Consider the following 26607-nt stretch of genomic DNA (forward strand, 5'->3'; position numbering starts at 1 on the left):
CATTTTCAAGCCTGTCTTGTTTTTCAAGTATGTGGCGAATAACGATTTAGTCTCATCTTATTTGTCTCGTTTCAACACCGGAGACAACATGTCACTTTGCACTCTTTGAAGCGCGTTCAGATGCGTATCGGCAAGTGGTTTAATTTGTGTTTTTTTTTGTGTTTTTGTTTTTGTTGTGACTCGTTTGGGTTTTAAAAGTCTCGAAAATATGCAGACTTCCAAAGTGTTCAGACCATTCGTTCCCAGAGTTAGAATGACACGAACAGTGGAACCTCCATTTACCGGACCGTGATTTAACAGATATCGGAAGTAATGGACACTGCATGTGTCCAAAAATACTTTCCAGTTGTCACTTAAACCGGCTTTGACAAGATCTGTTACACTGTAAAAGAAATAATTTGGATAGTGGAAAATATAATTCATGAAAATCATTGAAAATTTACATGATTATTTTAGAAGGGTAAAGTAACCCAAAATTTAGGGTAAATTTCACCTACACAACCAATTTGACAACAGTAAAAAGTGTTATCAAGAAAAACTGAGGAAAACCCACCTCAAAGTCAATGGTACTGTAATATGCGTCACGTGATTTGTGCGTGCCACACTCATTGGTTGTGTGTCATCGGCTCATCAGCACAAAATGGCTTCCGCCAAATTTACCCAACTAAAATGGCTGCGAATTGTTACCCGAAATTGAATGGGTAAATTCTTTCGGTTGTTTTTTTACAATGTAGTTCTATTATTGGCCATTGTTGTGTCGTGGCGCTGTGGCGCAATCTCGGCAGAGACTGGGGCGTTATGAGCATTCCCACATAGTTTCTCGCCAGGACACGCCCCCACGAGCTCGCCATCGCAAACATGGATCAATTTTTGTCCAAATAAAAACAAAGAAGTTTGTTATGGTTTGGTTTAGGACTACAGTTGGGGCTTAGGTGTTTTAAGATGGGCTCAGTTGTATCTATTGTCGCAATGAGCTCTGCGCAGAGAGCGCTCACATGGCTGCGGTGTTCACTCAACGAGCAATACGACACACATAAGTCCCTGGAGTCTGCAACATGCTATTTTGGTACAGTAACATTTTATTATTATTATTATTTTAGTCAAGCTGTTCATCGATTGCAACGTATTTGGAAGGAAGCGCGCGAATGCACCGCGATTCATGAAGGTACTGGCTACATCAGGCACATTTGGGTGGTTAGTTACGATAAAATTTAAAACTTTTCAAACATTTTCAAGTTTTTAAAAAATATTTAAGACAAATTTGTACAGTACTGAGCGTTTTAGGCCACGAAAAAGTACAAAACACTAATTATGTAGTGCAAAATGATATGGCTGCATGTAGCCACAAAAAAGTGCTTCAATAGAACGGAGAAGCAGTTGTAACAGATGACCCCCGGCCCCTAATAGTCTGTTAAATCGAGGTTCCACTGTATGTCAATATTCTGGAACTCGACATTGTAAAGATGCAGCCTCATCATATGATAGATATTTTGTTTTGATTACTGTCATATTACATCATGATAAGAGGGAGTGGACGAGTCGTGCATTGTACTTTTCCAAATGATGTTTCGCTCGCCCCAAAGTGAGCAGTGAGCTCCTCGTGCAGTCTTGTCTCTGTCCATGGTGCTGAAGGGCAGCTTCCAAGGGATTTGTTGACCAGCGCTCGTTCTGAAGAATTCCAATCAATAATCATCATTTATATCACTTGTATTACTCTTACGCACACACCTTCCTTCCTGTAACTGTGTTGATTGACTGTTTGTTCAGGTGACAACCTCAACTCGGAAAATTTATATTTATGTAAATTTTTGTATGATATTTAATGCAGTTATTTAACAGGACGGAGCATAGTCAAGATGTTTTTTTTCCCCTCCCATGTTGAAGCTTTTATTCTAAGTGGGCAGTTTGGCATATCGGCCTCTAAGGGGCGCTGTTACATGGTAAATGGATGTGTTGGCGCTGTGTGATGCAGTGCAGCTCCCTCCTCTGTCGCTGCCATTTGGCACCAGAGAGCTTCGCGTGAACAACGTCCAATCGTTGAGCTCAAATAACGCGCATCTGATTGCGCCTGCTTTGGTTCTGTCGTTTTTTTCGATTGCTTGACTTTCTTGGAATATTGTAAATTTTCATATGGAGGCGAAAAACATTCATCCGAGCCGAGGAGGAATGCGATGGCGACGCGCGGCCTGCCTCTTTGTCTTTTGGTGTTTTTTTCTCAACGCAACCGAGGCCCAAATCCGCTACTCGATCCCCGAGGAGATGAAAAAAGGCTCGCTCGTCGGAAATGTGGCCCAAGATCTCGGTTTGGATCTGAAAAGACTCCGTTCTGGGCGGGCCCGCATCGTGACCGGGGAGAACGTCCAGTACGCCGAGCTGAGGGCGGACAAAGGGCTCCTGGTTGTCCGTGAGAGGATAGATCGAGAACAGCTGTGTGGAGACGTGACGCCGTGCAGCTTCACCTTCGAGATTTTGTTGGAAAACCCCATGGAATTGCACCCGGTCACCATCGAAGTGTTGGACGTCAACGACAACGCGCCCACTTTTGAAAATAAACATTTACAATTCGAAATTAGCGAGTCTGCTGCACTTGGCTCCCGTTTCGTTCTGGATAACGCACACGATGCTGACGTGGGTACAAACGGCGTGCAGAGTTACGTTTTAACACCGAGTGATCATTTTATTTTGAAGCAACACGTCAGTCCGGGAGGGAGAAAATATGCAGAAATGGTCCTGCAGAAAGCCTTAGACAGGGAACAGCAGCCGCGACTTTCCCTTAAATTAGTGGCTGTGGACGGTGGGAATCCACAGAGGTCAGGTACGGTAAATATTGAAATTAACATTCAAGATATAAATGATAATGCGCCCGTCTTTAATCAAACCGTTTATAAAGCAAAAGTGACTGAAAATGCAGCGAAAGGCACTCACGTTCTGACTGTGAATGCCACTGATGCTGATAGCGGTTCAAATGCACAAGTGGCATACTTGTTTTCAAAATTAAATGCAGAAATAGCGGATTTGTTTCGCATAGACGAGATGACAGGATGCATATCTGTAACAAACCAAATCGATTATGAAAAAGACAAAACAATCGAGTTCATGGTTGAAGCCAAAGATCAAGGTGGATTTGCTGACTCCACCAAAGTGGAAATCGAAGTCCTGGATTTGAATGATAACGTCCCCGTCCTCAACGTGATGTCCTTCACGAGTCCGGTTTCAGAAGACTCCCCGGCTGGTACCACGATTGGTATCATGAACGTGAAAGACCAGGATTCTGGCGAAAACGGTCACGTGAGGTGCGCCATCCAAGGCCGCGTTCCATTTCGCATGAAATCCAACGTGCGAAATTATTTTGCCTTGGTGACCGATGCCGATTTCGATCGCGAAAGCGTGTCCGAATATAACATCACGGTCGTCGCGTCGGACGCCGGCTCGCCTCCCCTCTCCGCCGAGAGAACTTTTCATTTGAAAGTTTCCGACGTGAACGACAACGCTCCTGTGTTTGCCGTCAGCTTTTATCGTGCCGACCTCGCCGAAAACAACTCGCCGGGTGTTTCCGTGCTGAGAGTGAGCGCCAAAGACCCAGATGAAAACCAGAACGCTCGTGTCTCTTACATGTTGGAGCAGGGCGAGATCGGGGGAACTCCGATTGCCTCGTTTGTGTCCGTGAACGCCCAAAGCGGCGTCGTCAGCGCCGTGCGCTCCTTCGACTACGAGCGGATGAAGCGGCTGGACTTTGCGGTGCGAGCGCAGGACGGAGGCTCCCCTCCTCTCTGCGGCAACGTGAGCGTGGGCATCCTGATCCGGGACCAGAACGACAACGCCCCTCAGGTCCTGTACCCGGTCCCGCCGCACGCCGAAACGGTGCCTCGTTCGGCAGACGCGGGCTATCTGGTGACTAAAGTGGTGGCCGTGGACGTGGACTCCGGACAGAACGCCTGGCTCTCCTATAAAGTGCAGCACAAATTTGCCACAGACAGGGGGGCGCTGTTTGAAGTGGGCCTCCACAATGGAGAAATGCGAACTGTCCGCCGAGTGACCGATAAAGACGCCGTCAAACAAAGACTGACCGTCGTCGTGGAGGACAACGGGCGGCCCTCTCGTTCGGCCACGGTGGCGGTGAACGTGGCGCTGGCGGACGGCTTCCCCGAAGTGCCGAGGTCGGAGTTCGCCGACGACTTTAGCGAGGACGACGACGACCGGCTGACTTTTTACTTAGTCTCGGCTCTGGCTGCGGTCTCCTTCCTCTTCGTCGCCTCTTTGCTGCTTATCGTATCGCTCAAGGTGTACAGGTGGAGACGGTCTCGCGTCTTGTACCGCTCCGACCTCCCCGTCATTCCGTATTATCCGCCGCGCTACTGCGACACGTTGGGGACGGCGGGGACGCTCCCGCACGTCTACAGTTACGAGGCGTGCGCCGCCGCCAAAGGTCACGTGACGAACACGCAAGCCGTGAGTCAAAGTTTAGTGAGCGTGGACGGAGCGGACGCCGACGTGCCGCGCGGCGGCGAGCAGACGTCGGGGAACTGCTCTCGGATGTCGACTCTGGTGAGTCAGATGTTTCTCTGTTTCATGACTTTTACTGCTTGTCGAGGTTGTATGACTTGTTTTGCTTTGTTGCTGAAAGGTTGATGTTTTGAAGTTCATGCAAATCTTGTCACTGAGCAAAATTGTGAAGATATTTGTTGATGCTCGGTTGACTTTGTAGTTTGTCAATTTGCTTACTTACAAGCAAGATTTGACATTCGCTTTTTTGCTCACCGACCACTGTGGCTATACACTGTAAAAACCAAGTAACCTGACTGCCTTAAAATTTTGAGCTCAGAGAGCTAATGATATTTCTAGTTCAATACACTTCCATGTAAGTTGATGGCACTTTCAAGAATAAGTTAAATTGATTAATATGAAGGTGATAAACGGTTAGCTCAACCTGATATTCTAAGTTCGACGAACAAGGAATTTTAAGTTGTATGAAGTAAATGCCGAGTTGAGGTGACATTGCATGACAAGTCCAACCAACAAACACGTATTTCTGCATTTGTTTCTCAAACATGGAACCGGGTTTTTCCAACTCAGCCTATGAGTCGAATCGACATCAAATTTTCTGGCAGCCAGGTTAGCCCTTTTTTCATAGCTCAAGTGACAAGCTGCTTCGTTTTGCTGTCAACTCACTTCATCAATGACGGCAAGCGTGCACGTGTTGACTATTTCCAACTCGGTTAAAGGTCTCTTATATCTGCATCATCAGGGTACCGACCGGTTTGGTACTTGTTGCGTTCGGCAGACAAAATAAATACTTCTCAGTCCATTCCGTCTGGAACTGCCGGTTTTCAACATCCACTTTGTGTTTTTTTCGGCTTTCAGAGAGACATTTTCAAGCTTCTCTTGTTTCTCTAACTTTGTCGCGACTAGCAATGTCGTCTCAACTTATTTTTCTTGTTTCAACACTGCAGACAACATGTGACATAGCAAGGATTAGGGTGGGTTAGGGTGGGTTAAGTTAGTGGGAAACATACTAACGGCGCCACATTTTTATCAAATACTTCTTTTCCCGTCTGGAAGCAGTCGGGCGTGTTTTACAGGTGTACAACAGCCAATCATAGTGTCGCGGCTCGTGACCTGGAGCCAGTAATGTTGGAGCAGGGTGTGTCCTGTCCAGAAACTATGTGCGAATACTGATCACGCAAGACTGAGATGCACCTGTTTCCATGTCATAGTTATACATCATGACTCGTTTCAACCAACAGACGTCACTCCCATGCCTATGTGGCGGCCATGTTGAATGTGGCAACACTCAATTGTATTGACGTGGTGGCCGCGATGGCACGAGTTCTATCAATTGTCGCATAGAGTTCTGCGCAGCGAGAGCACATATGGCTGCGGTGTTCACTCAAAGAGCAATACGACAACATGGAACATGCTATTTTGGGTGCAGTAATGTTTTTTTTTTTTTTTTTTTGTCAAGCTATTCATCGATGGCAAAGCATTTGGAACTAGGAAGCACACTAATTTGTCGTGACTCACGAAAGCGCGTGGCCTATGACAAGTATGTCAGCAATGTCGACATAAAGCACATGAGTGTTGAAAGTTTGGATGAAATAGAAAACTTTTCAAACATTTTCACGTTTTAAAAAAATATTTATTTCCAATAAATTGGTACCTTACTGGCCATTTTAGGACATGAAAAAGCACAAAACCAATTTTGTACTGTACAGTAATATGGGAAAATGGCCACAAAAAAATTAAAAATGGCTTCAATCGAACGGGCAATCAGCTGTAACAGACGATCCTCTGACCATAATCGTCTGTTGAATCGAGGTTCCACTGTATGTCAATATTCTGGAACTCGACATTGTAAAGATGTAGCCTCATCAATAATGTATTTTTTTATTGTTGTCATATCACATCATGATAAGAGGGAGTGGACGAGTCGTGCATTGTACTTTTCCAAATAATGTTTAGCTCGCCCCAAACTATGTGGGAATACTAATCACGCAAGACTGGGATGCACCTATTTCCGTGTCACAGATATACAATACGACTAGATTCAACCAGCAGACGTCACTCCCATGCCTATGTGGCGGCCATGTTGAATGTGGCAACATTCAATTGTATCGACGTGGTGGCCATGATGGCACGAGTTCTATCTGTTTTCGCATAAAGCTCTACGCAGAGAGAGCGCACATGGCTGCGGTATTCACTCAACGAGGAATACAACACATAAATCCCTGGAGTCTGGAACATGCTATTTTTGGTACAGTAACAGTTTTTTTTTTTTAATTTTTAAAAAAATTTTTTTCGTCAAGCTGTTCGTCAATGGCAACGCATTTAGAATTCGGAAGCACACTAATTTGTCACGACTCACGAAAGCAAGCGGCTTATGGCAAATACGTCAGCACTTTCTACATCAAGCACATCAGCGTAGTCAGTTTGGATAAAATATAAAACTTTTCAAAAATTTTCAAGTTTTTAAAAAATATGTATTACCAATAAATGGGTACTTTAATGTGCATTTTAGGCCACGAAAAAGCACAAAACCAATTTTGTACTGTACAGTAATATGGGCAAATGGCCACAAAAAAATTAAAAATGGCTTCAATCGAACGGGCAATCAGCTGTAACAGACGATCCTCTGACCATAATCGTCTGTTGAATCGAGGTTCCACTGTATGTTAATATTCTGGAATTCGACATTGTAAAGATGAAGCCTCATCAGTAATGCATTTTTTTTATTATTGTTGTCATATCAAATCATGATAAGAGGGAGTGGACGAGTCGTGCATTGTACTTTTCCAAATGATGTTTCGCTCGCCCCAAAGTGAGCAGTGAGCTCCTCGTGCAGTCTTGTCTCTGTCCATGGTGCTGAAGGGCAGCTTCCAAGGGATTTGTTGACCAGCGCTCGTTCTGAAGAATTCCAATCAATAATCATCATTTATATCACTTGTATTACTCTTCCGCGCACAACTTCCTTCCTGTAACTGTGTTGATTGACTGTTTGTTCAAGTGACAACCTCAACTCGGAAAATTTATATTTATGTAAATTTTTGTATGATATTTAATGCAGTTATTTAACAGGACGGAGCATAGTCAAGATGTTTTTTTTCCCCTCCCATGTTGAAGCTTTTATTCTAAGTGGGCAGTTTGGCATATCGGCCTCTAAGGGGCGCTGTTACACGGTAAATGGATGTGTTGGCGCTGTGTGATGCAGTGCAGCTCCCTCCTCTGTCGCTGCCATTTGGCACCAGAGAGCTTCGCGTGAACAACGTCCAATCGTTGAGCTCAAATAACGCGCATCTGATTGCGCCTGCTTTGGTTCTGTCGTTTTTTCGATTGCTTGACTTTCTTGGAATATTGTAAATTTTCATATGGAGGCGAAAAACATTCATCCGAGCCGAGGAGGAATGCGATGGCGACGCGCGGCCTGCCTCTTTGTCTTTTGGTGTTTTTTTCTCAACGCCACCGAGGCCCAAATCCGCTACTCGATCCCCGAGGAGATGAAAAAAGGCTCGCTCGTCGGAAATGTGGCCCAAGATCTCGGTTTGGATCTGAAAAGACTCCGTTCTGGGCGGGCCCGCATCGTGACCGGGGAGAACGTCCAGTACGCCGAGCTGAGGGCGGACAAAGGGCTCCTGGTTGTCCGTGAGAGGATAGATCGAGAACAGCTGTGTGGAGACGTGACGCCGTGCAGCTTCACCTTCGAGATTTTGTTGGAAAACCCCATGGAATTGCACCCGGTCACCATCGAAGTGTTGGACGTCAACGACAACGCGCCCACTTTTAAAAATATTTTTTTGCAATTTGAAATAAGCGAGTCTGCTGCACTTGCCTCCCGTTTTGTTCTGGAGAGTGCGTATGATGCTGACGTGGGTGCAAACGGCGTGCAGAGTTACGTTTTAACACCGAGTGATCATTTTGTGTTGAAGCAACACGTCAGTCCGGGAGGCAGAAAATATGCAGAAATGGTCCTGCAGAAAGCCTTAGACAGAGAACAGCAGCCGCGACTTTCCCTTAAATTAGTGGCTGTGGACGGTGGGAATCCACAGAGGTCAGGTACGGTAAATATTGAAATTAACATTCAAGATATAAATGACAACGCTCCTGTCTTTAATCAAACTTTGTATAAAGCTAAAGTGACTGAAAATGCAGCAAAAGGCACTCACGTTCTGACTGTGAATGCCACTGATGCCGATAGCGGTTCAAATGGGAAAGTAACATACTCATTTTCAAAATTAAATGCAGAAATCGCAGATTTGTTTCATATAGACGAGATGACAGGATGCATATCGGTCGTAAAAGAAATCGATTATGAAAAAGACAAAACAATCGAGTTCATGGTTGAAGCTAAAGATCAAGGTGCATTAACAGACTCCACCAAAGTGGAAATCGAAGTCCTGGATTTGAATGATAACGTCCCCGTCCTCAACTTGATGTCCTTCACGAGTCCGGTTTCAGAAGACTCCCCGGCTGGTACCACGATTGGTATCATGAACGTGAAAGACCAGGATTCTGGCGAAAACGGTCACGTGAGGTGCGCCATCCAAGGCCGCGTTCCATTTCGCATGAAATCCAACGTGCGAAATTATTTTGCCTTGGTGACCGATGCCGATTTCGATCGCGAAAGCGTGTCCGAATATAACATCACGGTCGTCGCGTCGGACGCCGGCTCGCCTCCCCTCTCCGCCGAGAGAACTTTTCATTTGAAAGTTTCCGACGTGAACGACAACGCTCCTGTGTTTGCCGTCAGCTTTTATCGTGCCGACCTCGCCGAAAACAACTCGCCGGGTGTTTCCGTGCTGAGAGTGAGCGCCAAAGACCCAGATGAAAACCAGAACGCTCGTGTCTCTTACATGTTGGAGCAGGGCGAGATCGGGGGAACTCCGATTGCCTCGTTTGTGTCCGTGAACGCCCAAAGCGGCGTCGTCAGCGCCGTGCGCTCCTTCGACTACGAGCGGATGAAGCGGCTGGACTTTGCGGTGCGAGCACAGGACGGAGGCTCCCCTCCTCTCTGCGGCAACGTGAGCGTGGGCATCCTGATCCGGGACCAGAACGACAACGCCCCTCAGGTCCTGTACCCGGTCCCGCCGCACGCCGAAACGGTGCCTCGTTCGGCAGACGCGGGCTATCTGGTGACTAAAGTGGTGGCCGTGGACGTGGACTCCGGACAGAACGCCTGGCTCTCCTATAAAGTGCAGCACAAATTTGCCACAGACAGGGGGGCGCTGTTTGAAGTGGGCCTCCACAATGGAGAAATGCGAACTGTCCGCCGAGTGACCGATAAAGACGCCGTCAAACAAAGACTGACCGTCGTCGTGGAGGACAACGGGCGGCCCTCTCGTTCGGCCACGGTGGCGGTGAACGTGGCGCTGGCGGACGGCTTCCCCGAAGTGCCGAGGTCGGAGTTCGCCGACGACTTTAGCGAGGACGACGACGACCGGCTGACTTTTTACTTGGTCTCGGCTCTGGCTGCGGTCTCCTTCCTCTTCGTCGCCTCTTTGCTGCTTATCGTATCGCTCAAGGTGTACAGGTGGAGACGGTCTCGCGTCTTGTACCGCTCCGACCTCCCCGTCATTCCGTACTATCCGCCGCGCTACTGCGACACGTTGGGGACGGCGGGGACGCTCCCGCACGTCTACAGTTACGAGGCGTGCGCCGCCGCCAAAGGTCACGTGACGAACACGCAAGCCGTGAGTCAAAGTTTAGTGAGCGTGGACGGAGCGGACGCCGACGTGCCGCGCGGCGGCGAGCAGACGTCGGGGAACTGCTCTCGGATGTCTACTCTGGTGAGTCAAATCAGTACATTTGTTTCAATCTGTGTTTGTTTTCAGAATTTATATCATGGAGAAGCCTTGTTCTTGTATTGATACATATTTTAAAGTCATTACATTTCATTTACAGTCGTGTTCAGAACCTGAAAGCTAGGCTTGATTAAAAGTACACAGAAATAGGGCATCTTCTCGTTGGAAAGGGGAGAAGAGATTTGGTGGTGGAAGCTCAAAATAAAGGAAATCCTCAAGGAAAGAGGTTAGCTGAGAAGAAGTGGAACACTGAGAGGAGGAGAAAGGAATACATTGAGATGCGATGGAGGGCAAAGGTCGAGGTGGTAAAGGCCAAACAAGAGGCATATGATGACATGTATGCCAGGTTGGACACTAAAGAAGGAGAAAAAGATCTATATAGGTTGGCCAGACTGAGGGAGAGAGATGGGAAGGATGTGCAGCAGGTTAGGGTGATTAAGGACAGAGATGGAAATGTGTTGACTGGTGCCGATAGTGTGCTGGACAGATGGAAAAAAAATACTTTGAGGAGTTGATGAATGAGGAAAATGAGAGAGAAGGGAGAGTAGAAGGGGCAAGTGTGGTGGACCAGGAAGTGGCAATGATTAGTAAGGGGGAAGTTAGAAAGGCATGAAAGAGGATGAAAAATGGAAAGGCTGTTGGTCCTGATGACATTCCTGTGGAGTTTTGGAAGCATCTTGTTCAACAGAATTCTAGCGGGTCAGAAGGTGCCTGAGGAATGCGAGCAACAGTATGGTTTCATGCCTAGAAACCGGAGCACATAATTTGCTTTGAGGATGTTGATGGAAAAGTCAATGTCAGAAGGAGCTACATTGTCTTTGTAGATCTTGAGAAAGCCTACGACTGAGTACCCAGAGAGGAACTGTGGTACTGCATGCGGAGGTCTGGAGTGGCAGAGAAGTATGTCAGAATAATACAGGACATGTATGAGGGCAGCAGGACAGTGGTGAGGTGGGACAGAGGAGTTGAAGGTGGAGGTGGGAGTGCATCAGGGATCAGCCTCGAGCCCCTTCCTGCTTGCAGTGGTAATGGATAGGCTGACAGATGAGGTCAGACTGGAATTCCCGTGGACCATGATGTTCGCAGATGACGTCGTGATCAGCAGTGAAAGCATCAGTCTAACCTCATCCGTTCGTCTATCCATCACCACTGCAAACAGGAAGGGGCTCAGGGCTGATCCCTGATGCAGTCCCTTCACCCTTTTAAATTCGTCTGTCACACCTCACCTCTGTTCTGCTGCCCTCATACATGTCCTGTTTTATTCGAACATACTTCTCTGCCACTCCAGACTTCCGCATGCAGTACCACAGTTCCTCTCTGGATACTCTGTCATAGGCTTTCTCTAGATCCACAAAGACAGAATGTAGCTCCTTCTGACCTTCTCTGTACTTTTCCATCAACATCCTCAAGGCAGATAATGCGTCTGTGGTACTCTGTCTTGGCATGAAACCATACTGTTGCTCACAAATACTCACTTCTGTCCTGAGTCTAGCCTCCACGACTCTTTCCCATAACTTCATTGTGTGGCTCATCAACTTTATTCCTCTATAGTTGCCACAGCTCTGCACATCACCTTTGTTCTTAAAAATGGGCACCAGTACACTTTTCCTCCATTCCTCAGGCATCTTCTCACGCACTAGAATTCTATTGAACAAGCTGGTCAAAAACTTCACAGCCACCTCTCCTGGATGCTTCCATACCTTCACAGCAATGTCATCAGGACCAACCGCCTTTCCAGTTTTCATCCTCTTTCATGCCTTTCTAACTTCCCCCTTACTAATCATTGCCACTTCCTGGTCCACCACACTTGCCTATTCTACTCTCCCTTCTCTCTCATGTTCCTCATTCATCAACTCCTCAAAGTATTCTTTCCATCTAGCTAGCACACTGCTGGCACCAGTCAACACATTTCCATCTCTGTCCTTAATCACCCTAACCTGCTGCACCTCCTTCCCATCTCTATCTCTGTCTGACAAACCTGTAGAGATCTTTTTCTCCTTCTTTAATGCCCAACCTGCCATACATGTCCTCATATGCCTCTTGTTTGGCCTTTGCCACCTCTACCTTTGCCCTGTGTCGCATCTCAATGTATTCCTTTCGCCTCTACTCTTTCTTCTCAGTGTCCCACTTCTTCTTAGCTAACCTTTTTCCTTGTATGATTTCCTGTCCTGTGAGGTTCCACCACCAAGTCTCCTTCTCTCCTTCCTGCCTCTCTGATCACCTTGGCTACAGTGGTCCAGTCTTCTGGAAACTCCTCCCGTCCACCGAGAGCCTGTCTCACCTCTTCCCGAAAAGCTGCACAACACTCACACCAATACATCCTTTAAATTGTCCGGTTTTTGTTTGCAGCGTACAGACTTATGAAATAATGACAGAGTACCCAGAGAGGAACTGTGGGACTGCATGCGGAGGTCTGGAGTGGCAGAAGTATGTTAGAATAATACAGGACATGTATGAGGGCAGCAGGACAGTGGTGAGGTGGGACAGAGGAGTTGAAGGTGGAGGTGGGAGTGCTTCAGGGATCAGCCTCGAGCCCCTTCCTGCTTGTAGTGGTAATGGATAGGCTGACAGATGAGGTCAGACTGGAATCCCTGTGGACCATGATTTTTGCAGATGACGTTGTGATCTAGGCGGTACGGTGGACGACTGGTTAGAGCGTCTGCCTCACAGTTCTGAGGACCGGGTTCAATCCCAGGCCCCGCCTGTGTGGAGTTTGCATGTTCTCTCCGGGCACTGCGGTTTCCTCCCATATCCCAAAAACATGCATGGTAGGTTAATTGACAACTCCAAATTGCCCGTAGGTGTGAACGTGTGTGTGAATGGTTGTTTGTATGTATGTGCCCTGCGATTGGCTGGCAACCAGTTCAGGGTGTACCCCGCCTCCTGCCCGATGATCGCTGGGATAGGCTCCAGCACGCCCGCGACCCTAAGGAGGAGAAGCGGCTCAGAAAATGATACGGATGGACGGTCGTGGTCTGCAGTGAAAGCAGGGAGAAGGTGGAGGAACAGTGAGGGAAGTGGATATCAATCCATCCTTTGAATTGTCCTTCTTTTTGCAGCGTACAGATTTATTACATCTGAAATATTTTATCAAGGTTTGTTTAATTGGATAATCATGGTTTTCTAGCCATGATTATTAACTCAAATGAAAAGTAAAGAACCTTTGGTAACAATTAAAATGTGTTGGGCTGGATGTTCCTTGTCGTTGTCCATGGTGCTGGAATTGCTCGGAGCTGACAATTCAGACATACAAATGAAGTTGGAGCAGCGATTCAACCTCGTTCGTTCTTCTTTTTGACTCCGTTTTCGATTCGCTAAAATCAATTTCCTCCGTAGTTATGTATTAACACCTTATTTTCGTGGTTGTATTGTTGTTTAAAGTTTAGGTATTATATCTGTGTCATCATTCTCAACATTTGTTCATGTTGTCATACCTTTTGTTGAATTTTTTTTAAATAGTCTGGATTCAATATTGAATGCATTCTTTCCAAACAAAATAAAAATATCAGTTAAGTGTATATTAATCTCTTTTTTAAATTCAACTTTAAACTTTTAAAATTAAATTGCAAAAGAAAACTGTTTAATTATTTTAACAACACCTTGAGATCAATATTTTTGTCCAGCATTGTTTGATATAATGTCCTATTGGTAAAATAGTAAATGTAAACAACCCGATTCCAAAAGCGTTAAGTACAACATCCAATTGTCCAGTCTTGCTATTTTGCTATTTTGTGGCCCCAGATTTATAAAAAAAAAAAGCAGTTTCCCTTGGCAATCACGTGGAGGTGCAGTTCCGCGAAAATGCTCTGAGCGCCGCTCGTGCTACGTCATTGAATTGGAAGGAAACTCGTCCGTGCAGCAGTCCTCCTCTCGGACTCCTTTTCGAGCTTCGCAGACGAGAAAGACGACGCTCTGCTCGCCATTCGATGAGGAACGTTTTCCGTGGATTCTCCTGTTTGATTTGGGAACATTCGACCGAGGTTTTTATTTTCAAGGTGTTTGGATATTTTCGGATCCGCGATGGACCGTCTGTGGATGCGCGCTGTCAGAGGCCGATGGCGCACACTGTTTGTCGTTCTTTGTCTCTGTGAGCTGCGCTCCGTGAGCGGACAGGCTCGCTATTCCATACCGGAGGAGCAGGCGGAAGGCTCTTTCGTGGGGAACATTGCGAGAGATTTGGGCTTGGATGTGGCCAGACTAGGAGCAGGTAAAGCTCGTATTATTACGAAAGGAGGCCGACAGTATGTGGATTTAAAGCGAGACAAAGGCACACTTGTCATTCAAGAGCGCATCGACCGAGAGGAGCTTTGTGGAAAGACGACGCCCTGCAGCTTCACTTTCGACATCATTTTAGAAAATCCCATCCAACTTTATCGCGTGACAGTGGAGGTCGTGGACATTAATGACAACAGTCCGTCCTTCCCAAAGCCTGAAATTCATTTGAAAATTGCCGAAAGTGTGACACTTGGCACTCGTTTCTCTCTCGCGAATGCAGACGACCCTGATGTTGGTCTTAATGATATTCAGAAATACATACTCAAACCATTAGATAATTTTAAATTGGAAATACAAAACCAACCAAATGGCAGGAAAGTTATCGAAATGGTTTTAGAGAAGCCTTTAGACCGAGAACAGGAGGAGAGCCTGACACTCATGTTGATTGCGTCAGATGGCGGTGAGCCACATCGATCGGGGACGGCGAGAATTCAAATCACTGTGCTGGACGCCAACGACAACGCGCCAGTGTGCACTCAACCTGTTTACAAGGTCGATGTGCGAGAAAATTCACCTGCAGGAACCTTGATCGCGACGGTGAGTGCAAGCGACGCTGATGCGGGCCTCAACGGTGACGTCACATATTCCACTCCTTATATTACCAACGAGGCGGAGCAAATGTTTGACATTAATGTTCATGAAGGAGAGATAAAAATTATTGGTAAATTGGATTTTGAGAAATCAAAGAGTTATGAGTTAAACGTCCAGGCCAGTGACCACGGAGGTTATACGGACACGTGTAAGGTTTTCATCAACATAATTGATGAGAACGACAACGTCCCCACAATCAAGTTGATGTCCTTTTCTCAGTCCATACCTGAGGATTCTCCCCCAGGTGCAACCGTGGCTGTTTTCAACGTGAATGATGACGACGCCGACGGCAACGGTGTTGTCAAGTGCGCCATTAACGCTGACGTCCCGTTTAAAATCGAGTCTTCGTTAGCAGGTTACTACACCATAGTGACCGAAAACTTCTTAGACCGGGAAAGCGTCCCCGAATATAACGTGACCATAACAGTGTCCGACCGAGGCTCTCCGCCGCTGTCTAGCAGTCAAAACGTCAACGTTCAAATATCCGACGTGAACGACAACCCGCCCGAATTCCGTCAGTCGGAATACGGGAAGACCGTAGCAGAGAACAACCCTCCCGGTTTTTCCGTCTTGACCGTCAGTGCCGGTGACGCGGACTGGGGCCGGAACGCTCGAGTGTCTTACTTCCTGGAGGAGAAAGAAGTTCACGGAGCGGCCGTGTCTTCTTTTGTCTCGGTCCACCCGGAGAGCGGCGTCGTCCGCGCGCTCCGATCCTTCGATTACGAACAAATCAAGTCGTTCGACTTCAACGTGAGCGCCCGCGACTCCGGGTCCCCTCCGCTGAGCTCCGCGGCCGCCGTTCGCATCCTGATCCGGGACCAGAACGACAACGCCCCTCAGGTCCTGTACCCGGTCCCGCCGCACGCCGAAACGGTGCCTCGTTCGGCAGACGCGGGCTATCTGGTGACGAAAGTGGTGGCCGTGGACGTGGACTGCGGACAGAACGCCTGGCTCTCCTATAAAGTGCAGCACAAATTTGCCACAGACAGGGGGGCGCTGTTTGAAGTGGGCCTCCACAATGGAGAAATGCGAACTGTCCGCCGAGTGACCGATAAAGACGCCGTCAAACAAAGACTGACCGTCGTCGTGGAGGACAACGGGCGGCCCTCTCGTTCGGCCACGGTGGCGGTGAACGTGGCGCTGGCGGACGGCTTCCCCGAAGTGCCGAGGTCGGAGTTCGCCGACGACTTTAGCGAGGACGACGACGACCGGCTGACTTTTTACTTAGTCTCGGCTCTGGCTGCGGTCTCCTTCCTCTTCGTCGCCTGCTCGCTGCTTATCGTATCGCTCAAGGTGTACAGGTGGAGACGGTCTCGCGTCCCGTACCGCTCCGACCTCCCCGTCATTCCGTACTATCCGCCGCGCTACTGCGACACGTTGGGGACGGCGGGGACGCTCCCGCACGTCTACAGTTACGAGGCGTGCGCCGCCGCCAAAGGTCACGTGACGAACACGCAAGCCGTGAGTCAAAGTTTAGTGAGCGTGGACGGAGCGGACGCCGACGTGCCGCGCGGCGGCGAGCAGACGTCGGGGAACTGCTCTCGGATGTCGACTTTGGTGAGTCAAATGAGTACATTTGTTTCAATCTATGTTTGTTTTCAGAATTTATATCATGGAGAAGCCTTGTTCTTGTATTGATACATATTTTAAAGTCATTACATTTCATTTACAGTCGTGTTCAGAACCTGAAAGCTAGGCTTGATTAAAAGTACACAGAAATAGGGCATCTTCTCGTTGGAAAGGGGAGAAGAGATTTGGTGGTGGAACCTCAAAGTAAAGGAAATCATTCAAGGAAAGAGGTTAGCTGAGAAGAAGTGGAACACTGAGAGGAGGAGAAAGGAATACATTGAGATGCGATGGAGGGCAAAGGCCAAACGAGGCATATGATGACTTGTATGCCAGGTTGGGCACTAAAGAAGGAGAAAAGGATTTATACAGGTTTGTCAGACAGAGATAGAGATGGGAAGGATGTGCAGCAGGTTAGGGTGATTAAGAACAGAGATGGAAATGTGTTGACTGGTGCTAGCGAGATGGAAAGAATACTTTGAGGAGTTGATGAATGAGGAAAATGAGAGAGAAGGGAGAGTAGAAGAGGCAAGTGTGGTGGACCAGGAAGTGGCAATGATCAGTAAGGAGGAAGTTAGAAAGGCATGAAAGAGGATGAAAAATGGAAAGGTTGTTGGTCCTGATGACATTCCTGTGGAGTTTTGGAAGCATCTAGGAGAGGTGGCTGTGGAGTTTTTGACCAGCTTGTTCAACAGAATTCTAGCGTGTCAGAAGATGCCTGAGGAATGCGAGCAACAGTATGGTTTCATGCCTAGAAACAGTAGCACAGATGAATAATTTCCCTTGAGGATGTTGATGGAAAAGTACAGACAATGTCAGAAGGAGCTACATTGTCTTTGTAGATCTTGAGAAAGCCTACGACTGAGTACCCAGAGAGGAACTGTGGTACTGCATGCAGAAGTCTGTCAGAATAATACAGGACATGTATGAGGGCAACAGAATAGTGGTGAGGTGTGACAGAGGAATTGAAGGTGGAGGTGGGAGTGCATCACGGATCAGCCTCGAGCCCCTTCCTGCTTGCAGTGGCAATGGATAGGCTGACAGATGAGGTCAGACTGGAATCCCCGTGGACCATGATGTTCGCAGATGACGTCGTGATCTGCAGTGAAAGCATCAGTCTAACCACATCCGTTAGCTTGTCCATCACCACTGCAAACAGGAAGGGGCTCAGGGCTGATCCCTGATGCAGTCCCTTCACCACCTAAAATTCGTCTGTCACACCTCACCACTGTTCTGTTGCCCTCATACATGTCCTGTATTATTCGAACATACTTCTGCCACTCCAGACTTCTGCATGCAGTCCCACAGTTCCTCTCTGGGTACTCTGTCATAGGCTTTCTCTAGATCCACAAAGACAGAATGGAGCTCCTTCTGACCTTCTCTGTACTTTTCCATCAACACCCACAAGGCAAATGCATCTGTGGTACTCTTTCTAGGCATGAAACCATACTTTTGCTCGCATTCCTCAGGCATCTTCTCACCCGCTGGAATTCGATTGAACAAGCTGGTCAAAAACTCTCCAATTACGAGGCGTGCGCCGCCGCCAAGAGTCACGTGACGAACACGCAAGCCGTAAGTCAAAGTTTAGTGAGCGTGGACGGAGCGGACGCCGACGTGCCGCTCGGCGGCGAGCAGACGTCGGGGAACTGCTCTCGGATGTCGACTCTGGTGAGTCAAATCAGTGCATTTGTTTCAATCTATGTTTCTTTTCAGAATTTATATCATGGAGAAGCCTTGTTCTTGTATTGATACGTATTTTATTATTATTATTAATAATCAGTTTATTTGAAAGGGGACAATGCAATTTCATAAAACACATGAAGTCCACATGTTTAAAAAAGCCAGAATTAGCCAGAAGGCTAGTTTTCATCTGTCGTCCCCTGGCCGAGATGTAAAAAAGCAGTCAAATACATCTACACGACAATATAATACAGGATACATAATCAAAGACTTACTATACTCTTAAGAGAGAATAAAACCACAAATCATTTGATCATAACAAAAAAACCATCCTCACATACTTGTGTTTAGTGTTGGCAGCCGTAGGTGTTCACGAGCCACATTTTCCGTTTTTTTGTGAAGGCCTCGTATGTTGAAAGCAGTTTCACGTCCTTCCACTCACCAGCGCTCCTCACTGACCAGGCTGACTTAGTGAAAGTGCTCCTGCGCAGAGGAATGAGAAGGTCACCTCTGACAGAGCCTCGAGTGACACGCTCAGAGCCGTTTCTTTGGCTGATGAAGTCAAATCGTGCAGTACTTAAGAAATGTAATTGAAATCTGCAAATATGTGAAGACTGTCCCAGTTTAAAAGACTGTATTTTTTAAAAATTACACAGTGATGATAGTGCCTTGATTTTTTTATCCATCACTTTAATGACTTGTTTGTACAAAACTTCCTATGTTTTTTTTGCATTCTGACCAGCCTGGGAACAAACTGGTTATGCAATAGTTAAAGTGACTAAGAATCATTGAATGTAAGTACATTTTTACGGCTTCAGTTGACGTTTCGTTTTGCAAGAAAATCTGTGAGGTTTAACTTGATATTTTTACACAATTTGTCAATAAAGCTGTGAATCTATTGTTAACTCAAGATATTTGTATTGGCTGACAATTGGCATTTTTTCTCCATGAACAAGTATGTCGGGGTCAGGTGATACTCTATTTGTTTTAGTGAAATACATGCCTACGGTTTCAGAAACGTTTCGCTGAAGACCGCACTCCTGCAACCAAGTTGTGACACAGGACATTGTATTCGTGAGTTTAGCAGCAACAGTATCTTTGGAGCGACCATGAACAAAGAAAACCGTGTCGTCTGCATACATTACGCACTCTGCTTCAGAACAAACGGTGTGCAAATCGTTGATATAAAGACTAAATAAAAGGGGGCCTAATATTGATCCCTGAGGGACTCCAGAGGTTAGCCTTAAGAGACTCTGATCTGCAGTTGTTAACTGATACAGATTGTGTTCGGTCATGCAGATATAATTCAATCAAAAGTGATTTACTGTATCGAAAGCTTTCCTGAGGTCCAAGAACACCGCCCCGACAACTCCACCCTTGTCGAGAGGAGGTTTTATTTTCTCAATGAAGAGGCATGTAGCCATTTCAGTGGAATGCTTGGATGTGAAACCAAACTGCATGGCGTGGAGAGAGGGGGAGCTGCTGTTTAAAACATGGACAATCTGCTCTGACACCCATTTTTCTGCAACTTTGGAAATGGCCGGAAGAATGCTTTCAGGTCGGTAGTTATTCAGAGAAGTCGAGTCACCGGATTTACAGACAGGGGTAACAATAGCAGATTTCCAGGCCTTTGCAAAGTGACCAGATGAAATTGAAAGATGAATGATTGAGGCAATAGGAGTAGCAAGAGTTGAACCGAGATCTTTGAGCATGTTCGTGTCCATTCCAAAAACATCCTTTGCCTTCGATGGTTTGAGTGAATGAATTCAATCGATAACTTTGCTCTCAGTAATATTTGTCATCGTGAAGAACAGCGTTGCAGACAATGCACGGTATTCCTTCCTTTGTTTGACTGCAAACTTCGCAGAGATTTCTGACAGATTCAATGAAGTCGTTGTTAAAAGCATCAGCCGTCACTTGAGGTTCCGTCAGGATGTTTCCATTTCATTGAATTTGCATTAGTTTTGTTTTGGTATTTTGTGTATCACCCAATACTTTTTGAATAGAATTCCAGGTTATGTTTGAATTTCCCTTCGCACTATTCAAAGCAGTCATGAAAAAGTCAGCTTTAGATTTTCTTATTTCTTTCACTACCCTATTTCTCAGTGAAATAAAGTGCTGTCTATTGTATCCTGATTTGACCGACAACTTCAAGGAATGATCGCGTTCTTTCATCAGTTTGTACATTTTCTGTCGCATGATTTCGCGATGTCACGATGGTTGATTGTGTGGCATTTGGTTGTACAAATGGTTCAGGCAGTGGCAAAAGTTTTCGGGGGGGCTTTCCAAGTGAAAAAGGAATACGTGACCAGCGGATAGGGAAAGTCAATCGACAGGGGCAGAAACGCGGTGCGCTACGGGTGCCGAGCAAGCATTCCAAACTCTGTGCTGATCACTTCGAATCGGCCTGTTTTGAGTAAGACTTAGCAGAAAGCATCGGAGACAGAGGCAGAAGCTGAAACCAGCTGCGATGCCAACTATTTTTTCCTACGGCCGTCGGGACCTCAACCGCCAGCAAGAGAACTTAATCTCGCGGCCGCCACGGTGCAGCGGCGAAGCGGCGCAGACGAGGTGAGCATTTCCTTGCATATACCTACGACTCGATTATGGTTACTATGCACTGGGGAGTCGGAAAAAAGAGACCCACGCAGTACTTGTCTGCTCGTCGTCGTCACTGCCAGGTTCCCACCTCCTGATCGGCTCAAACGTAGGCTTTGACGACGCCAAGTTCAGTCGGGTGCTCCTGTACGTCGAAATCCTCCTCCTCGACATATTCCGAGACGTTGCTCGCCCTTGCGTATAGTGTGTGGCGCGATGTGTTTGGAGAGACTAACCACACCCCGGTGTCTTGAGCTTCGGGTGTGTTCGGGGAGGACTCAATATGTGTCATGAAAACCTCATTTTTAGCTAAACTATGGTTGAACACTTGCTGGAAGTTACGCGAATGTATTACATAACAAATAAACAATGCAAATATGCATTTTAACTGACCCCATAAGATCTTTGTCATCTGACCTTGAAGCAACTGCACAGTGGAGAGCACTCTAACGTATTTGTAAAACGTTTCAAAGGAACTTGTTAGGATTTGACATTTGTCAAATACAACTTCAAATCAATAGCATTATTGCTCAGTTATTGCAAAAATAATCCCCAAATTTTGCACTCTACTTTTTACTTGAGTATTTATGTGAAGAATGATCGATACTTTTACTCTGTGACAATGATCGACATGCCGTTCGCTACTTTTATTTATTCAGTCTTGCGTGTGCGCGTCTATTTTTAGACTCCATCTTCGACTTCCGCATCGGGCGCCTGTTGTGCCAATCGAACGTGATCACTGTCATTTGACTCGAATTCACCAATCAGACGACACAAGCCAGTCACATCACAACGCACGGCGCCTTCGCGAGCCAATCAGAGTAACTCAATTTGGGGGAACGAAACAGCCACGCGATTGTTTACTTTACAGACTCCAAAAAACAACAGCAGCTTTGTCATGCAACTCTTAAATTGTGACTGTCCAAATTTGGATATTTCAGCCCACTTCTAACTTGAGAAAACACCTTGTCGTAAATTGCAGATGTTTGTATTGTTGTTTTGGCAGTGGATGTGGCAAGATCGGCACTGTCTTATGTTGTCGCGCGCACAATCACTAAGTCTGGTCAGCACACAGCTTTTTCATGAAGTAATTTGGAACTAGGAAGCACACTAATGTGTCGCGATTAACGAAGGCACTGGCTCTATCAAGCGCATTAGCGTGGTCCGTTTGGATAAAATAAAAAACTTTTCAAACATTTTCAAGTTTTTTTAAATATTTATTTTCGATCCATTTGTACAGTACTGTGCGTTTTTGGCCACGAAAAAATTCAAAACACATTTGTATTGTGAAGTAATATGGGTGCATGTAGCCACAAAAAAAGTGCTTCAATAGAACGGAGAAGCGGCTGTAACAGACGACCCCCTGCCCCTCATAGTCTGTTAAATCGAGGTTCCACTGTATGTCAATATTCTGGAACGAGACATTGTAAAGATGCAGCCTCATCATATGATAGATATTTTGTTTTGATTGCTGTCATATTACATAATGATAAGAGGGAGTGGACGAGTCGTGCATTGTACTTTTCCAAATAATGTTTAGCTCGCCCCAAACTATGTGGGAATACTAATCACGCAAGACTGGGATGCACCTATTTCCGTGTCACAGATATACAATACGACTAGATTCAACCAGCAGACGTCACTCCCATGCCTATGTGGCGGCCATGTTGAATGTGGCAACATTCAATTGTATCGACGTGGTGGCCATGGTGGCACGAGTTCTATCTGTTTTCGCATAAAGCTCTACGCAGAGAGAGCGCACATGGCTGCGGTATTCACTCAACGAGGAATACAACACATAAATCCCTGGAGTCTGGAACATGCTATTTTTGGTACAGTAACAGTTTTTTTTTTTAAATTTTTAAATATTTTTTTATCGTCAAGCTGTTCGTCAATGGCAACGCATTTAGAATTCGGAAGCACACTAATTTGTCACGACTCACGAAAGCAAGCGGCTTATGGCAAATACGTCAGCACTTTCTACATCAAGCACATCAGCGTAGTCAGTTTGGATAAAATATAAAACATTTCAAAAATTTTCAAGTTTTTAAAAAATATGTATTACCAATAAATGGGTACTTTAATGTGCATTTTAGGCCACGAAAAAGCACAAAACCAATTTTGTACTGTACAGTAATATGGGCAAATGGCCACAAAAAAAATAAAAAATGGCTTCAATCGAACGGGCAATCAGCTGTAACAGACGATCCTCTGACCATAATCGTCTGTTGAATCGAGGTTCCAGTGTATGTTAATATTCTGGAATTCGACATTGTAAAGATGAAGCCTCATCAGTAATGCATTTTTTTATTATTGTTGTCATATCACATCATGATAAGAGGGAGTGGACGAGTCGTGCATTGTACTTTTCCAAATGATGTTTCGCTCGCCCCAAAGTGAGCAGTGAGCTCCTCGTGCAGTCTTGTCTCTGTCCATGGTGCTGAAGGGCAGCTTCCAAGGGATTTGTTGACCAGCGCTCGTTCTGAAGAATTCCAATCAATAATCATCATTTATATCACTTGTATTACTCTTCCGCGCACAACTTCATTCCTGTAACTGTGTTGATTGGCTGTTTATTCAAATGACAACCTTAACTCGGAAAATTTGTATTTATGTAAATTTTTGTATGATATTTAATGCAGTTATTTAACAGGACGGAGCATAGTCAAGATGTTTTTTTTCCCCTCCCATGTTGAAGCTTTTATTCTAAGTGGGCAGTTTGGCATATCGGCCTCTAAGGGGCGCTGTTACACGGTAAATGGATGTGTTGGCGCTGTGTGATGCAGTGCAGCTCCCTCCTCTGTCGCTGCCATTTGGCACCAGAGAGCTTCGCGTGAACAACGTCCAATCGTTGAGCTCAAATAACGCGCATCTGATTGCGCCTGCTTTGGTTCTGTCGTTTTTTCGATTGCTTGACCTTCTTGGAATATTGTAAATTTTCATATGGAGGCGAAAAACATTCATCCGAGCCGAGGAGGAATGCGATGGCGACGCGCGGCCTGCCTCTTTGTCTTTTGGTGTTTTTTTCTCAACGCAACCGAGGCCCAAATCCGCTACTCGATCCCCGAGGAGATGAAAAAAGGCTCGCTCGTCGGAAATGTGGCCCAAGATCTCGGTTTGGATCTGAAAAGACTCCGTTCTGGGCGGGCCCGCATCGTGACCGGGGAGAACGTCCAGTACGCCGAGCTGAGGGCGGACAAAGGGCTCCTGGTTGTCCGTGAGAGGATAGATCGAGAACAGCTGTGTGGAGACGTGACGCCGTGCAGCTTCACCTTCGAGATTTTGTTGGAAAACCCCATGGAATTGCACCCGGTCACCATCGAAGTGTTGGACGTCAACGACAACGCGCCCACTTTTAAAAATAATTATTTGCAATTTGAAATAAGCGAGTCTGCTGCACTTGGCTCCCGTTTTGTTCTGGAGAGTCCGTATGATGCTGACGTGGGTACAAACGGCGTGCAGAGTTACGTTTTAACACCGAGTGATCATTTTATTTTGAAGCAACACGTCAGTCCGGGAGGGAGAGAATATGCAGAAATGGTCCTGCAGAAAGCCTTAGACAGGGAACAGCAGCCGCGACTTTCCCTTAAATTAGTGGCTGTGGACGGTGGGAATCCACAGAGGTCAGGTACGGTAAATATTGAAATTAACATTTTAGACATAAATGATAATGTTCCTGTCTTCAATCAAACTTTGTATAAAGCTAAAGTGACTGAAAATGCAGCAAAAGGCACTCACGTTCTGACTGTGAATGCCACTGATGCCGATAGCGGTTCAAATGGGAAAGTCACATACTCGTTTTCCAAATCAAATGCAGAAATCGCAGATTTGTTTCATATAGACGAGATGACAGGTTGCATATCGGTCGTAAAAGAAATCGATTATGAAAAAGACAAAACAATCGAGTTCATGGTTGAAGCTAAAGATCAAGGTGCATTAACAGACTCCACCAAAGTGGAAATCGAAGTCCTGGATTTGAATGATAACGTCCCCGTCCTCAACGTGATGTCCTTCACGAGTCCGGTTTCAGAAGACTCCCCGGCTGGTACCACGATTGGTATCATGAACGTGAAAGACCAGGATTCTGGCGAAAACGGTCACGTGAGGTGCGCCATCCAAGGCCGCGTTCCATTTCGCATGAAATCCAACGTGCGAAATTATTTTGCCTTGGTGACCGATGCCGATTTCGATCGCGAAAGCGTGTCCGAATATAACATCACGGTCGTCGCGTCGGACGCCGGCTCGCCTCCCCTCTCCGCCGAGAGAACTTTTCATTTGAAAGTTTCCGACGTGAACGACAACGCTCCTGTGTTTGCCGTCAGCTTTTATCGTGCCGACCTCGCCGAAAACAACTCGCCGGGTGTTTCCGTGCTGAGAGTGAGCGCCAAAGACCCAGATGAAAACCAGAACGCTCGTGTCTCTTACATGTTGGAGCAGGGCGAGATCGGGGGAACTCCGATTGCCTCGTTTGTGTCCGTGAACGCCCAAAGCGGCGTCGTCAGCGCCGTGCGCTCCTTCGACTACGAGCGGATGAAGCGGCTGGACTTTGCGGTGCGAGCGCAGGACGGAGGCTCCCCTCCTCTCTGCGGCAACGTGAGCGTGGGCATCCTGATCCGGGACCAGAACGACAACGCCCCTCAGGTCCTGTACCCGGTCCCGCCGCACGCCGAAACGGTGCCTCGTTCGGCAGACGCGGGCTATCTGGTGACTAAAGTGGTGGCCGTGGACGTGGACTCCGGACAGAACGCCTGGCTCTCCTATAAAGTGCAGCACAAATTTGCCACAGACAGGGGGGCGCTGTTTGAAGTGGGCCTCCACAATGGAGAAATGCGAACTGTCCGCCGAGTGACCGATAAAGACGCCGTCAAACAAAGACTGACCGTCGTCGTGGAGGACAACGGGCGGCCCTCTCGTTCGGCCACGGTGGCGGTGAACGTGGCGCTGGCGGACGGCTTCCCCGAAGTGCCGAGGTCGGAGTTCGCCGACGACTTGAGCGAGGACGACGACGACCGGCTGACTTTTTACTTGGTCTCGGCTCTGGCTGCGGTGTCCTTCCTCTTCGTCGCCTCTTTGCTGCTTATCGTATCGCTCAAGGTGTACAGGTGGAGACGGTCTCGCGTCTTGTACCGCTCCGACCTCCCCGTCATTCCGTATTACCCGCCGCGCTACTGCGACACGTTGGGGACGGCGGGGACGCTCCCGCACGTCTACAGTTACGAGGCGTGCGCCGCCGCCAAGAGTCACGTGACGAACACGCAAGCCGTGAGTCAAAGTTTAGTGAGCGTGGACGGAGCGGACGCCGACGTGCCGCGCGGCGGCGAGCAGACGTCGGGGAACTGCTCTCGGATGTCGACTCTGGTGAGTCAGATGTTTCTCTGTTTCATGACTTTTACTGCTTGTCGAGGTTGTATGACTTGTTTTGCTTTGTTGCTGAAAGGTTGATGTTTTGAAATTCATGCAAATCTTGTCACTGAGCAAAATTGTGAAGATATTTGTTGATGCTCGGTTGACTTTGTAGTTTGTCAATTTGCTTACTTACAAGCAAGATTTGACATTCGCTTTTTTGCTCACCGACCACTGTGGCTATACACTGTAAAAACCAAGT

General features: G+C 46.9%; 4 protein-coding genes across 12 annotated transcripts in view; all 4 read left to right on the forward strand.

Annotated features, from left to right (window-relative positions):
• Positions 1–26607, forward strand: part of LOC133407442 (protocadherin gamma-C5-like) — a 276972-nt gene that overhangs the window by 94947 nt on the left and 155418 nt on the right. The window contains exon 1 of one of the 9 annotated variants that reach the window (XM_061685363.1): positions 7557–10277. The exons of the other annotated variants lie outside the window; for them this stretch is intronic. Coding sequence (XP_061541347.1) covers positions 7863–10277 — 2415 coding nt within the window. The 5' untranslated portion in view covers positions 7557–7862. Of the gene's footprint in view, positions 1–7556; positions 10278–26607 lie in introns of those variants that run through there. 9 annotated transcript variants of the gene reach the window in all.
• Positions 1814–4629, forward strand: LOC133408054 (protocadherin beta-16-like). The gene has a single exon (XM_061686541.1). The coding sequence runs from the start codon at positions 2131–2133 to the stop codon at positions 4627–4629; it is 2499 nt and encodes an 832-aa protein (XP_061542525.1). The 5' UTR covers positions 1814–2130.
• On the forward strand, positions 13940–17457 carry LOC133407561 (protocadherin beta-16-like). Its single transcript, XM_061685584.1, has one exon. It carries the CDS (start codon positions 14313–14315, stop codon positions 16794–16796), a length of 2484 nt encoding a protein of 827 aa, XP_061541568.1. The 5' UTR covers positions 13940–14312; the 3' UTR covers positions 16797–17457.
• Positions 23668–26444, forward strand: LOC133408055 (protocadherin beta-11-like). Its single transcript, XM_061686542.1, has one exon. The coding sequence runs from the start codon at positions 23946–23948 to the stop codon at positions 26442–26444; it is 2499 nt and encodes an 832-aa protein (XP_061542526.1). The 5' UTR covers positions 23668–23945.

Source organism: Phycodurus eques, chromosome 9 (assembly GCF_024500275.1).
Source record: "Phycodurus eques isolate BA_2022a chromosome 9, UOR_Pequ_1.1, whole genome shotgun sequence".
Classification (NCBI taxonomy): domain Eukaryota; kingdom Metazoa; phylum Chordata; class Actinopteri; order Syngnathiformes; family Syngnathidae; genus Phycodurus; species Phycodurus eques.

What these genes read in the sequence shown, in the direction of transcription:
- LOC133408054 (XM_061686541.1), top strand. Translation starts at nt 2,131, where the DNA reads ATGGAGGCGAAAAACATTCATCCGAGCCGAGGAGGAATGCGATGGCGA.
- LOC133407561 (XM_061685584.1), top strand. Translation starts at nt 14,313, where the DNA reads ATGGACCGTCTGTGGATGCGCGCTGTCAGAGGCCGATGGCGCACACTG.
- LOC133408055 (XM_061686542.1), top strand. Translation starts at nt 23,946, where the DNA reads ATGGAGGCGAAAAACATTCATCCGAGCCGAGGAGGAATGCGATGGCGA.